General features: G+C 38.5%; 1 protein-coding gene across 2 annotated transcripts in view; it reads right to left on the bottom strand.

The window, feature by feature from the left end:
* CDKL3 (cyclin dependent kinase like 3) overlaps positions 1–15,497 on the bottom strand; it is a 55,970-nt gene that overhangs the window by 21,096 nt on the left and 19,377 nt on the right. For both annotated transcript variants that reach the window (XM_055301414.1, XM_055301413.1), the window contains exons 3-4: positions 14,515–14,693; positions 1,845–1,957 (exon numbers count right to left, since the gene is read on the bottom strand). In XM_055301414.1, coding sequence (XP_055157389.1) covers positions 1,845–1,957; positions 14,515–14,693 — 292 coding nt within the window. The remainder of the gene's footprint in view (positions 1–1,844; positions 1,958–14,514; positions 14,694–15,497) is intronic.

Genomic DNA, 15,497 nt, shown 5'->3' with positions numbered 1-15,497 from the left:
GTTCTTTTAATTTTTAAGGTTGAATAAGAAACTATCTGAATATAGCAAAAAAAATTGGAAGTTTCCCCAGTAATCTCTTTTTTTAAATTTTTATTTATTTATGATAGTCACACAGAGAGAGAGAGAGAGAGAGAGAGAGAGAGAGAGGCAGAGTAGGCAGAGGGAGAAGCAGGCTCCATGCACCGGGAGCCCGACGTGGGATTCGATCCCAGGTCTCCAGGATCGCGCCCTGGGTCGAAGGCAGGTGCCAAACTGCTGCGCCACCCAGGGATCCCCCCAGTAATCTCTTGATAGCATGTAGGCAGTAGAAAATTTAAAACCACCAGGTTCATTTTCATTTCTCCAAATATAAGACATATATAATGTTATCAGGAAAAGCACAAACTCTTACACATTTCTATATGGGTATCTAAATGGTCTAACAAGTCTTTATCAGCAAAGCCTTACTCAAACAGCTTCAAAGCCTTATTCAAACATTATTTAGAAATAGAAATATTACAAAGAAACAAGGCTATAGAGTAGAGGTAGAATAGAAAGAATTGTAGAATAGAAAGAATTGTAAATAGGAATGGAGAGAGCTAAGTCCCAGTGCCAGTTTTGCTACAACTAGTTCTGTGACCCTGGGCAAATTCCTTCCCTCTCTATGCTTCTTCTCTAAGTTTCCTTACCTGGAAAGTGACAGAATTAGTCCCACCTCTAGCATTTTTTCTAACATTACTCTCATAATTAGAACTTTAAAGATAACCAAAAAGGTGTGATGCTTTAAGACTTCAAACTGTATCTTTAATTAATGTTTATCCATACTTCATGATTTTTATAGTCACGTACAGTATCCTCCTCATGATCCTGTAATTACATGTTTATGTATAGTTTCTCTACCACAAAAGGGGCTCCTCAAGGTCATCATTCAGAAATATGTAAAAAAAAAATATTGAAACTCCATGATCAAGGTTATCCAGCAAAATGTTTGGGTAGTCAAAGCAGATCATCAAATAAGCAAAACTGCTCATCAAATGTATTTTTGGATAAGTTATTTAGCTACCTGGATATCCACTGTGGTTTTAAAAAAAAGTTTTCTCATAAGTAACTTTCTTTTTTTTTTTTAATTTTTATTTATTTATGATAGTCACACAGTGAGAGAGAGAGAGGCAGAGACATAGGCAGAGGGAGAAGCAGGTTCCATGCACCGGGAGCCCGACGTGGGATTCGATCCCGGGTCTCCAGGATCGCGCCCTGGGCCAAAGGCAAGCGCCAAACCGCTGCGCCACCCAGGGATCCCCATAAGTAACTTTCTATCTCTAAGTGCTTACAAAAAATCTAGATAAACTCTATTTTTTAAAAGTCCTCTTTGAAGGGTGCCTGGGTTTGCTCAGTTGATTAAGTGCCTGCCTTCAGCTCAGGTCATGATCTCAAAGTCCTGGGATCCAGGCCCACATCAGGCTCCCTGCTCAGCAGGGGGTCTGCTTATCCCTCTCTCTCTCAAATAAATGAATAAATCAAATCTTTTTAAAAATAAAAAATAAAATAAAAGTCCTCTTTGAGAGACGCAAATACTTGTAGAAACCAAAATTTCAAAACAACTTTTAGACAAATTGAAGTGGGTTCCTATGGCACCATTTTTCTTAGTATCAGCCATTATCAAATGACGTAGCTATTTGCAACCTGGCAAAGAAAATATTTACAAAAACGGAGATAAATTTTCTACCTTCTTTATTCCTGCCATATATCAAAACAATGTGCTTCCCTGTTCATGTAAAGAAAAAACTCTGAAACTGAAAATCAAGCACAACTGATATAGCAATATTTACTTTAGGTACGTAACAGTGTATTTCAGTAGTACCTACCTACTTTTAAAACAATTTTATGAAGTAAATCCAAATCAGAACTGCTAGGAAGATAGGGATTTCCAGTGGCCATCTCAATGATCATACAACCCAAAGCCCAGATATCTACAGGTCTGAAACAAACAAGAATAAATACTTTTTTCATAGAGAAATATATAAAATATCTCTAAAAATTTTTAAAGATTTTATTTATTCATTCATGAGAGAGACGGAAAGAGAGAGGCAGAGACATAGGCAGAGGGAGAAGTAGGCTCCACGCAGGGAGCTCGATGTGGGTGGGACTCGATCCCAGGAACCCAGGATCACGCCCTGAGCCAAAGACGGACACTCAATCACTGAACCACCCAGGTACCCCTAAAATTTTTTAAAATAAAGTTCCAGCCAAAGGAAAAAGAACAGTTAGGTAGTCTCATTTATAAATTTTCACTTTAATATCATATGCCAACTTTAGAATATATATATTAAACATTACATCACATTTTACTAATAAAATTAGTTTGTATTTAAATCACATGAGAAGCCATGTAGTAGTCCAGATGAAAAGTAACTATAATTTTAAAATTGTTTCAGAAGGGGGATCCCTGGGTGGCGCAGCGGTTTGGCGCCTGCCTTTGGCCCAGGGCGTGATCCTGGAGACCTGGGATCGAATCCCGCGTCGGGCTCCCGGTGCATGGAGCCTGCTTCTCCCTCTGCCTGTGTCTCTGCCTCTCTCTCTCTCTCTCTCTCTCTCTCTCTCTGTGACTATCATAAATAAATAAAAAAAATTTAAAAAATCTTTAAAAAAATTAAAAATAATATAAAATAAAATTGTTTCAGAAAATAAATGAAAATGAAAACACAACTGTCCAAAACCTTTGGGATGAAGCAAAGGCCATCCTAAGAGAAAAATATACAGCAATACAAGGCTTTCTAAAGGAATAAGGAGGATCTCAAATACACAACCTAACCTTACATCTAAAGGAGCTGGACAAAGAATAGCAAATAAAACCTAAACTAAGCAGGAGAAGATAATTAATAAAGATTAGAGCAGATATCAATAAAATAGAGACCAAAAGAACAATAGAACAGATCAATGAAACCAGGACCTGGTTCTTTGAAAGAATTAATAAGATACGGGTACCTGGGTGGCTCAATGGTTAAGCATCTGCCTTTGGCTCAGCTTGTGATCCCAAGGTCCTGGGATGGAGTCTCACATCAGGCTCCCCAGAGGGAGCCTACCTCCCCCTCTGCCTATGTCTCTGCCTCTCGCTCTCTCTCTCATGAGTAAATAAAAATCTTTAAAAAAAAAAGAATTAATAAGATAAATAAACCCCCTGGCCAGACTTATCAAAAAGTAAACAGAAAGAACCCACATAAATAAAATCATGAATAAAAGAGGAAAGATCACAACCAACTCCAAAGAAACACAAATAATTATAAGAATACATTATGAGCAACGATATGCCAAAAATTAGGGAATTTGGAAGAAATGGATGCATTCCTAGAGACATATGAACTACCAAAACTGAAACAGGAAGAAATAGAAAACCTGAACAGACTCATACCCAGCAAGGAAATCAAAGCAGTAATCAAAAATTTCCCAACAAGAGTCCAGGGCCAGATGGCTTCCCAGGGGAATTCTACCAAACATTAAAAGAAGAATTAATACCTATTCTTCTGAAGCTATCTCAAATTATAGAAATGGAAGGAAAACTTCCAAACTCTTTCTATGAGGCCAGCATTACCTTGATTCCAAAATCAAAGACCCCACCAAAAAGAAGAATTATAGACCAATATTCCTGATGAACATTAATATAAAAATTCCCATCAAGATACTAGCCAACAGGAATCCAATAGGACATTAAAAGGATTATTCACCACAATCAAATTGGATTTATTCCTGGGATGCAAGAGTGGTTCAACATCCACAAATCAATCAATATGATACACTACATTAATAAAAGAAAGGACAAGAATCATATGATCCTCTCAATAGATGCAGAAAAAGTATTTGATAAAGTACAACATCCTTTCTTGATTAAAACTCTTCACAATGTTGAGATAAAGGAAACATAACAGTATCATAAGGCCACCTACAAAAAGCCCATAACAAATATCATCTTCAATAAGGAAAAACTGAGAGCTTTCCCCCTAAGGCCAGGAACATGTCAGGGATGTCCTCTATCACTACCACTGTTCAACATAGTACTAGAAGTCCTAGCCTCAGCAATCAGACAATAAAAAGAAATAAAAGGCAGCCAAATCAGCAAAGAAGTCAAACTCTCACTCTTCGTGGATGACATGATACTAGACGTGGAAAACCCAAAAGATTCCACCTCAAAATTCCTAGAACTCATACAGGAATTTAGCAACGTGGCAGGATATACAATCAATGCATAGAAATTAGTTGCATTTCTACACACTAACAATGAGACAGAAGAGAAATTAAGGAGTCAGTCCCATTTACAACTGCATCAAAAACCATATGATACCTAGGAAAAAACCTAACCAAAGAGGCAAAGGATCTGTACTTAAAAAACTATAGAAGACTCATGAAGGAAAGTGAGGAAGCTAAATTTAAAAATTAAAAAAAAAAGCGGGGGGGGGTAGTGCCTGGGTGGCTCAGCGGTTGAGCATCTGCTGTCCTGGGATTGAGTTCTGCATTGGGCTTCTTGCTCAGCAGGGAGACTGCTTCTCCCTCTGCTTGCTGCTCCACTTCCTTGTGCTCTCTGACAAATAAATCAATAAAATCTTTTTTTTAAGATTTTATTTATTCATGAGACAGAGAGAGAGTGAGAGAGAGAGGCAGAGACACAGGCAGAGGGCAAAGCAGGTTCCGTGCAGGGATCCTCATGTGGGACTTGATCCCGGGTCTCCAGGATCATGCCCTGGGCTGAAGGCAGCGCTAAACCACTGAGCCACCTGGGCTGCCCTAAAATCTTTAAAACAATAAAAGAAAATAAATAAAAAGTAAAAATTAAAAATCTTAAATTTTTTACCACTTACATTTATTTTTTAAATTACTTTATTTAAAGTAGGCTCCATGCTTAATGTGGGGCTTAAACTATGACCCTAAGATCAAAAGTCACATGCTCTGAGCCAGCCAGGCACCTATATTTATTTAAGGTATTGTGAGTCTTCCATAATTCCGACTTTTTTCCCCACATAATCAGTTTTTTAAAAGATAATTTAAATTACTAGGACTTTTAAATATTTTATTTTGGGGGATGCTTGGGTGGATCAGTGGTTGAATGTCTGTCTTCAGTACAGGTCGTGATCCCAGGCTCCTGGAATCGAGTTCCACATTGGGCTCCCCATGTGGAGCCTGCCTTTCCCTCCGCCTGTGTCTCTCTCTCTTTCTGTGTCTCTCATGAGTAAATAAATAAAGATTTTATTTTTTTAAAGTAACTTCTACACCCAACATAGAGCTCAAACTTAACAACCCCGAGATCAAGCATCACATGCTCCAATGACTAAGCCAGCCAGGCACCCACTAGGACTTTTTAAAAAGATTAATTTATCTGAGACAGTGAGTGGACTAGAGCAGGGAGAGGGAGAGGAAGAGAGAATCTCAAAGAGACTCTGCACTGAGCAGAGAGCCTGACACAGGGCTCAATCCCAGGACCCCAAGAACACAACCTGAGCCAAAACCAAGAGTCAGATGCTCAATCCACTAAGCCACCCAGGCACCACCCCAGTAGGAATTTTATACAGATAAAAAGTAGCCCAATCTCACATGCAGAAGAAATATAAACATTACAATGAGATAGATCGTTCAATGATGCAACTGATAAAAATTGTAAGAATCAATAACTGCTATAATGGTGAAGCCATGAAAAATGAACACTCGTGTACCATCCTGGGAGTGTAAATCACAAAACTACTTTGAAGGGAAAATTGGCAAAAGCTACCAAAATTAAAAATGTACCTACTTTTGGCCAAACAACTTTATTCCTAGAAATTTATCCAAAGATCTACTAACATGCACAAAAATAAATGATATGACAATTTCACTGAAGCACTGTTTGTGGTAGAAAATAATTGGAAACAACCTAAATATCCATCAATGTGAGAATGACTATGTAATATTTTGTACAATAAATGAAATATTATTCAGGTATTAAAAAAGAAGGTATATGCCAATATAAATTTATCTCCAAGGTGAACCCTCAAGTGAAAAAAGTAAAATTCACTGAACAATTCCAAGAAAATGTATATAGAGAGATATTGCATGTTCATGAATAGGAAGACTCAATATTGTCAAAATGTCCGCTCTTTCCAACTTGATCTAGAGATTCAATGCAAACCCAGTCAAAATACAATTTGGATATCAACAAATTGATTCTAAAGTTTATATTGTTAAAAAAGAGACCATAGGCCCAAAATGGAGTCACTTGTGCTAAGCCCACATCACCAAACTGAGACTTAATACTTAATTTAGGGGTGCTTGGGTGACTCAGTCCATCAACTAACTCTTGATTTTGGCTTGGGTCATGATCTCTGGGTCATGGAATTGAGACCCACTTCTGGCTGTGTATTCAGTACAGTCTGCTTAAAATTCTCTCTCTCAGGGTGCCTGGGAGGCTCAGTTGGTTAAGCATCTGATTCTTGATTTTGGCTCAGGTCATGATCTCAAGGTTGTGGGATGGAGCCCCACTTCAGGCTCCTCATTAAGCAGGGAGTCTGCTTGAGATTCTCTTCCTCTCCTCCTGCTCCTATTCTCTCTCTCAAATAAATAAATCTTAAAAAAAAAAAAAAAGGAAAAGAGGAATGCCTGGCTGGCTCAGTGGTTGAGCATCTGCCTTCAGCTCAGGGAGTGATCCTGGGGTCCAGGGATTAAGTCCCACATCAGGCTCCCCGAGAGAAGCCTGCTTCTCCCTCTGCCTATGACTCTGCCTCTGTGTGTCTCTCATAATAAATAAATAAAATGTTAAAAAAAAAGAAAAAGAAAAAAAGAAAAATTCTCTCTGCCCCTCCCCCAGCTCATGCACATGCTCCCTCTCAAATAAGTAAATAAATAAATAAATGCTTTAAAAAAATACTTAATCAGTTTCAACTTCTTCCAGAAGTGGACTCTTATACCAGTCAATCTGGAATTACATGATCAGCACTAGTGAGGTAAACTGACAGAACCCTGCCATCCCCTAAAGGAAGGTGACCTTGCCACAATCTACTCTTTACTAGTAACTTCCTTGTTCTGCCCCACTCTGCCTATATAAATCTAATTTGTATAGCCCTTTGGTGTGCCTTTCTGTCTGCTAGATGGAATGTTGCCTGATTCACAAATCATTGAATAAAAGTATTTAGATCTTTAAATTTTACTCAGCTGAAATTTGGTTTTAACAATATGGAAAAGTAATAGACCCAGAATACATTGTTGAGGAACAAAATCAGAGGAAAGATACTCCCTGACTTCAAAACATATTATAAAGCTCCAGTAATCAAGATAGTTTGGTATTGGTGAAAGAACAAACAGATCAAGAGAACAGAATACAGAATCTAGAAAGAGACTCATAAAAATATATTCAAATAAACTTTGACAAAGAAGAAAAGACAATTCAGCACAGAATAGAAAGTCTTTTCAACAAGTGATACTGGAACAACTGGACATCCATATGTAAAGAAATAAAAAGAACATAGACATAGATCTTACAATTTTCACAGAAATTAACTCAGAATGGACAACAGATATAATATACAACACTATAAAACTTCTAGACAATAATATAGGAAAAAATCTAGATGATCTTAGGTGATGAGTTTTTAGATACAACACCAAAAGCATAATCCACAAAAGAAAAAAGTTGATAAGTGGTACATCATTAAATTTTTTAAGATTTTATTTATTTGTCAGAGAGAGAGAACACAAGCAGGGGGATTGGCAGGCAGAGGGAGAGGGAGAAGAAGGCTCCCCACTGAGCAGGGAGCCCACTGCGGGACTTGATCTCAGGACCTTGGGATCATGTTATGAGCTGAAGGCAGACCCTTAATCGACTGAGTCACCTGGGAGCTCCGGTACATCATTAAAATTTTTAAATTCTGTTCTGTGAAAGACACTGATAAGAGGATGAAAAAAGAAACCACAGAGTTGGAAAAAATATCTGCAAAACAAATATTCAATAAATAATTTGTGTCTAAAATATATAAAGCACACCTAAAACTCAACAATAAGAAAATAAACAATCAAGTTAAAAATACGAGGTGATAGCTCACCAAAAAAGATATACAAATGGCAAATACACATATGAAAAGATGCTCAACATCATATGTCATCAGGGACTTGTAAATTGAAGCAATAAGATAAATACCATAAATACACACCTATTATTAGGAAGACTAAAATACAATACAATAGTAAATGCTTGTGAGGATATGGAGCAAAGGAACTCTCATTCCATGGGAATGCAAAATGATACAGCCACTTTGTAAGACAGTTTGACAGTTTCCAATAAAACTAAACATAGTGTTACCACACAACCTAGCAATAATAGCATACCTCAGGGGTGCCTGAGTGGCTCAGTTGGTTGAGCATCTGAGCATTCAACTTTTGGTTTTGGCTAAATCATATCAGAGTCCTGAGATTGAGCCCCAAGTAGGGCTCCGCGCTTAGCGTATAGTCGGCTTGTCCCTCTCCCTTTGCTCCTCCCCTCACTGTCTCGCTCCCCCCTCTTTCTCTAATAAATAAATAATCTTTAAAAATAATTGCACTAATTAGTATTTACCCAAATGAGTTGAAAAAAACCTGCACGTGAATGTTTACAACAGCTTTATTCGTAACTGCCAAAACTTGAGAGCAAGCAAGAAGCCCTTCATTAGATAAATGGATAAACTGTCATATATACACATACAATGGAGTACTACTTAGTGATTAAAAAATGACCTATCGAGGGATCCCTGGGTGGCGCAGCGATTTAGCGCCCGCCTTTGGCCCAGGGCGCGATCCTGGAGACCCAGGATCAAATCCCACGTCGGGCTCCCGGTGCATGGAGCCTGCTTCTCCCTCTGCCTGTGTCTCTGCCTCTCTCTCTCTCATTCTGTGTGACTATCATAAATAAAAAAATAAAAAAAAAATGACCTATTGAGACACAAAGCAAAGCAAAACCAAAAAATGGGGGAACCTTAAATATACATTGGTAAGTGGAAGAAGCCAGTCTGAAAAGGCTAAATAACATATGACTCCATACACATGACATTCTGGAAAAGGCAAGAGTATAGAGACAGTAAAAAAATCAGTGAATGCCAGAAGTTCAGGGAGAAGGAGGAAAGGATGAAAAGATAGAACACACACACACACACAAAAAAAAGAAAAGATAGAACACAGAGGATTTTTAGGGCTGAGAAACTATTCTGTACAATACTGTAATAGTGAATACATGACATGACACATTTGTCAAAATCCATAGGAAATCCAACACAAAGAATGAACCTTAATATAAAGTGATGGACTATAATGATAATGTATGGATATTGTTTTGTTGATCTTTTTCTAAAGTTTGTTTTTTTTTATTTTTTATTTTATTTTATTTTATTTTTTAATTTTTATTTATTTATGATAGGCACACAGTGAGAGAGAGAGAGAGGCAGAGACACAGGCAGAGGGAGAAGCAGGCTCCATGCACCAGGAGCCCGACGTGGGATTCGATCCCTGGTCTCCAGGATCGCGCCCTGGGCCAAAGGCAGGCACTAAACCGCTGCGCCACCCAGGGATCCCTAAAGTTTGTTTTTTTAAGTAATCTCTAACCCAACATGGGGCTCAAACTCACAACACAAAGATCAAGAATCACCAGGTGCCCTTCACTTCTTTTTGACTTTGTGCTGGAGGTTCTGGCTAGAGAAATTAGGGAGAATGAGAGAAAAAAATTTAAAATGTATTATCTGGTAAGGATTTGAATCTAGAATATACAAAGAATTCTTACAACTCAATAATAAAAAGCCAATACAATTTAAAAATGGGCAAAGGATCTGAACAGACATTTCTCTAAGGAAGATATATAAATAGCCAATAGGCACATGAAAAGATGCTCATCATTAGTCATCAAGGAAATGCAAATCAAACCACAATGAGATACCACTTCACACCCAAGAGGATGACTAGAATCCATCTCAGATAATAACAATGTTGATGAAGATATCAGAGAAACTAACTCTCATGCTCTGCTGGTGGGATTTTAAAATGATTTAGACACTGGGAAAACAGCTGGGCGTGTCTCAAATGATTAAACATAAGATTACCACAAAACCTATTAATTCTACTCCAAGGGAAATTAAAACTTGTCTGCATAAAAACTGGTACATAAATATGTAGAGCAGCATTATTCATAATAGCCAAAAAGTGAATACAACTCAAATGTCCATCAATGGACAAATGGATAAACAAAAGTGATCTATCGGGGTACCTGGAAGGCTCAGAGGTTGAGTGTCTGCCTTCAGCTCAGGTCGTGATCCCAGCGTCCTTGGATCGAGTCCCGCATCAGGCTTCCCACAGGGAGCCTGCTTCTCCCTCTGCCTAGGTCTCTGCCTGTCTCTTATGAATAAATAAATAAAATCTTTTTAAAAAAAGTGATCTATCCAAATAATGGGGAAATAATTGGGATATAAAAAAAGGAAAGGAAGGGGTTGCCTGTCTGACTCCGTCAGAAGAGCATGTGACTCTTAGTCTTGGAATTGTGAGTTCAAGCCCCCTCTACACTGGGTGTAGAGATTACTTAAAAATAAAATCTTGAAAAAAGAAAAAAAAGGAAAGGAAGCACTAATATGTGCCACAACTAGGGTGAACTTTGAAATCATTATGCTAAGTAAAAAAGCCAATCACAAAAGACTATACATATTATATAATTCCATCCATATGAAATCCAGAATAGGGAAATCTTTTTTTAATTTTTTTTAATTTTTTTATTTATTTATGATAGTCACACACACAGAGAGAGAGAGAGAGAGAGGCAGAGACACAGGCAGAGGGAGGGAGAAGCAGGCTCCATGCACCGGGAGCCTGACGTGGGATTCGATCCTGGGTCTCCAGGATCGCGCCCTGGGCCAAAGGCAGGCGCCAAACCGCTGCGCCACCCAGGGATCCCAAGAATAGGGAAATCTATAAAGCCGGAAAGTAGGTTAGTGGTTGATCATGGCTAGAACAAAAGGGGTGGGGATATGGAAAGGTAATAGCTAAAGGATACAGGGTTTCTTTTAGATGATGAAAATGTTCAAAAATTATGGTGATATTGCATATATCTCTGAATATACTAAAAACCATTGAATTGTATATCTTAAATGAATTGTATTGTGCATGAATTTTATCTCAACAAAGTTTTGTTTTCTTTTTTGAAGATTTTATTTATTCATGAGAGACACAGAGAGAGAGAGAGAGGCAGAGGAAGAAGCAGGCTCCTTGTGGGGAGCCCAATGTGGGACTTGATCCCGGGTCTTCAGAATCATGCCCTGGGCCAAAGGCAGGTGTTAAACTGCTGAGCCACCCAGGGATCCCTCAACAAAGCTTTTTTTTTTTTTTTTTTTTTTTTAAAAAGCCTGGGTGGCTCAGCAGCTTAGCGACGCCTTCAGCCCAGGGCCTGATCCTGGAGACCCGGGATCGAGTCGGGCTCCCTGCATGGAGCCTGCTTCTCCCTCTGCCTGTGTCTCTGCCTCTCTGTCTCTGTGTCTCTCATGAATAAATAAAAAAATTTAAAAATTAAAAAAAAATTTCAGACTTAGAAACTCAATGATCTGGGTTCTCCAACAGGTTAAGTTGTAAGAAAAATAAAGGGATAGAGGAAATTTAAAAAACATAGCAGATCTTACTTAAATAAAAAAGCAAAACTAGTTTTAACAAATATACCACAGTAATGTAAGATTATGATGTTGGGTAAAGCAGAAATTAGGTGAGGGCTGTATGGGAATTCTCTCTACTATCTTTGCAACTTTTCTATAAATGTAAAATTAATCCAAAATAAAAAGCGTATTTTAAAAAGGATGCCTGGGGGGTGGAGGAGAAAATCTAGGGTGGCCATAAAAAATGGTAACAGTAAGTGTTGGCAAGGATATGAAGAAATCATAGTCCCTACATTCTGCTGGCAGGAATATGAAACGATCCAGACACTGTGGAAACCAGTCTGGCAGCTCCTCAAAAGATCAAACATAGAGCTACCACAAGACCCATAATTCCAGCTCCCAGAGATGCACCGAAAAGAAATGAAGACACACGTCCACACTAAAACATGTACACAAAGGGATCCCTGGGTGGCTCAATAACCAGTCTGCCTTCAGCTCAGGTCGTGATCCTGGGGTCCTGGGATCGAGTCCCACATCACATTCCCCGCAGGGAGGCTGCTCCTCCCTCTGCCTATGTTTCTGCCTCTCTCGTGTTTCTCATGAATAAATAAATAAAATCTTTAAAAAAAAAGATATGTTTACACATGTTCTCAACATTAATCATCAAAGCCAAAAAGCAGAAATAATCAAGATGTCTATCAACTAATGAATAAATAAATAAAATGTGGTATAATCCATAGGGTGAATATTATTCAGCCATAAAAAGAAATGAAGTACTGATACATGCAACAACATGGATGAACCCCCCAAAACAATATTCAAAGTGAGAGAAGTTGGTCCCCCCAAAACAGATTTTGCATAATCTCATTTATATGAAGTGTCCAGAATAGGCAAAACCATAGACAATAAAAGTAGACTGGTGATTACCTCAGCCTGGAAGGCTTGGCAGGAAAGGGAAAGTGACTGCTAACAGATATAGGGTTTCTTTTGGGGTGATAAAAATGTTTTAAAATGTAATGTAGTGATGATTGTACAACTTTGTGAATGTACTAAAAACAACTGAATTGTACAATTTAAATGGGTGAATTTTATGGTATGTGAATCATATCTCAAAAAAAGCTGTCATTAAAAAAAGGCTAAACTACATGTAGATAAGTAGATAAAACTATTAAGAAATGCAAGGAACTGAATATAATAAAAGTCAACATCATGGTTACTTTTGGGATAAGGGAGTGATATAATTGGAATACGGTACATGGAGGGTTTTCAGAGAGGAAGAAAAATTCTATTTTTTTAATGCAAGTATAATTTATATAAAATGCTGTATTAGTTTCAAGCATATGATTAGAGAATTCTATGCACTATTCATTGCTCATCATGATAAATGTTTCTTAATCCCCTTCACCTATTTCACCCATCCCTCTGCCCCAAAATTCTATTTTTTTATCTCATAGTGAAGCTATATACATTTGTTGTATGATCTTTTTTTCTGGGTGCTGTTTTTCAATAAAAGGATTTTTTAAAATATGCACCACAGTGGCAGGACAGATGGCTCAGTGGTTTAGTGCTGCCTTCAGCCCAAGGCGTGATCCTGGAGACCCGGGATTGAGTCCCATGTCGGGCTCCCTGCATGGAGCCTGCTTCTCCCTCTGCCTGTGTCTCTGCCTCTCTCTCTCTGTCTCTCATGAATAAATAAAATCTTTAAAAAATAAATAAATAAACAAACACACACCACAAATTTATTTCAAAAATAATGTGAAATCTTATAGAATCCAAATTTACCATGTACAAGTCACCAATTTTGGCTCTGTGGACTACAAGAGATTATGTCTATTCTCAAAGAACCTACCTTTAATTAGGAAGTATTTTTGTTATTTTGTGGGGTTTTTTTAAGATTTTATTTATTTATTCATGAGAGAGAGAGAGAGAAGCAGAGACATAGGCAGAGGGAGAAGCAGGCTCCATGCAGGGAGCCCAATGCAGGACTCGATCCCAGGACTCCAGGATCACACCCTGAGCTGAAAGCAGGTGCTAAACCACTGAGCCACTCAGGGATCCCCTTGCTATTTTTTTAAAGATTATTTATTTCTTCATTTCCCAGAGAGAGAGAGAGCACACGCACAAGCAGGGGTAGCAGCAGGAGGAGAGGGAAAAGCAAGCTTTCCACTGAGCAGGGAGCCCAATGCCAGGCTCAATTCCAGGACCCCAGGATCATGATCTGAGCCAAAGGCAAATGCTTAATGACAACTGAGTCACACAGGTGCCCCAAAGTTAGATACCATTGTCAAAACAGAATAATGGTTTCTAAGAAAAGTGTGTGAAAATTATTCACTTATTTCTCCTATTTATTGTAATAATTTCAATCACTTAGTCCCTTTATGTACTTCAAGATTTGTTATTCGTATATTAGATTGCGATTTCATATACTGTTTCTACTGTTTCACAATAGACTGAGGCCATGATACTTTTTTAAGGCATCTAGAACAGTACACTTTAAAAATTATTTACCAGATTTTGTAAAGAGGGTACCATATTCCAGAAAATAAGAAACGTGGCAGTTCCTATGGTAACAGTGGCAGAGTGAGGTAAATGGTTTTTAAATCTTTTCAGAATGTAGAGGCTAAAGATAAGCAAAGGAGGCAACTCTGCCAAGGGTGGGGCACAGTTTAAAGCAAGCTTGGATATAACTTGAGGGATGTCTGCATAGATCACCTGGGGTTGGGGCCACTCAGTGGTACAGAGCAAGTGTGGTAACATCATTATCTGGCATGGCAGGTGCCTACAGGGTCCCTTGTTTTTTAGACATGTCCCTTTCTTATCCCTAATCCACAAACAGAAGGCAGAGGGTCAGTAGAAGGGGTGACAGATGCACAAAGGGGAAAAAAAGGATGACCAAGAAAGGTCAGACAGGACCCCAAAATATACATACTTTCCATAAGAAGTATCTTTTAATACTAATTCTGGAGCTCTATACCAGCGTGTGGCCACATAGTCCGTATAAATGTCCCCAGGAGCTGCTAGAGTTCGTGCAAAACCAAAATCACAGAGCTTAGTAATTCCTGACTGGGATACTAAAATATTCTCAGGTTTTATATCTCGATGAATGATCTAAAAAACAAACAGAGGATGCAATACATTAAAATGAGGTTTCATTATCTAGAGGATCACTCAAAAATTATATAGAGAAAAATCTAACTAATTAAGCCAGTAAAGCTATTTTCTTACTACATGCAAACGATTAACTACACAATGCAAAAGCTAAACAGTTTCAATTCTTGCCCCATCCATCGTCTCAAAATGAAATGAAGCCAGGAGCTCCTGGGTGGCTCAGTTGGTTTGAACCTCCAACTCTTGATTTTGGCTCAGGTCACCATCTCAAGGTGGTGAGATTGAGCCCTGCATTGGGCTCCATGCTCAGCGCAGAGTCCACTTGTCCCTGTCTCTCCACTCTGCCCCTCCCTCTCCCTTCCCCTATCTCCCACCGTGCTTTCTTGCTTGCTCTCTGTTTCACTCTCAAGTAAATAAAATATTTTTTTAAAAAACGAAATGCAGGGATCCCTGGGTGGCGCAGCGGTTTCGCGCTTGCCTTTGGCCCAGGGCGCGATCCTGGAGATCCGGGATCGAATCCCACATCGGGCTCCCGGTGCATGGAGCCTGCTTCTCCCTCTGCCTCTGTCTCTGCCTCTCTCTCTCTCTGTGACTATCATAAATAAATAAATTAAAAAAAATTCTTTAAAAAAAAAAAATAAAAAATAAAAAACGAAATGCAGCCAAGAAAACAAACATAAAACTAAAAAGGTAAAGCACATTCTCAAAAAGTAATCAAAAGAACTTAATGAAAAACAGGTTAACTTTCCTTTAACCCCACGTCATTCTAACTGCCCTCTCAAACCTTCACAGCTAAACCTCTTG

Source organism: Nyctereutes procyonoides, unplaced genomic scaffold (genome assembly GCF_905146905.1).
Source record: "Nyctereutes procyonoides isolate TBG_1078 unplaced genomic scaffold, NYPRO_anot_genome, whole genome shotgun sequence".
Lineage (NCBI taxonomy): Eukaryota > Metazoa > Chordata > Mammalia > Carnivora > Canidae > Nyctereutes > Nyctereutes procyonoides.
Note: the sequence above shows the minus strand (reverse complement) of the source record. Positions and strands in the feature narration are given on the sequence as shown.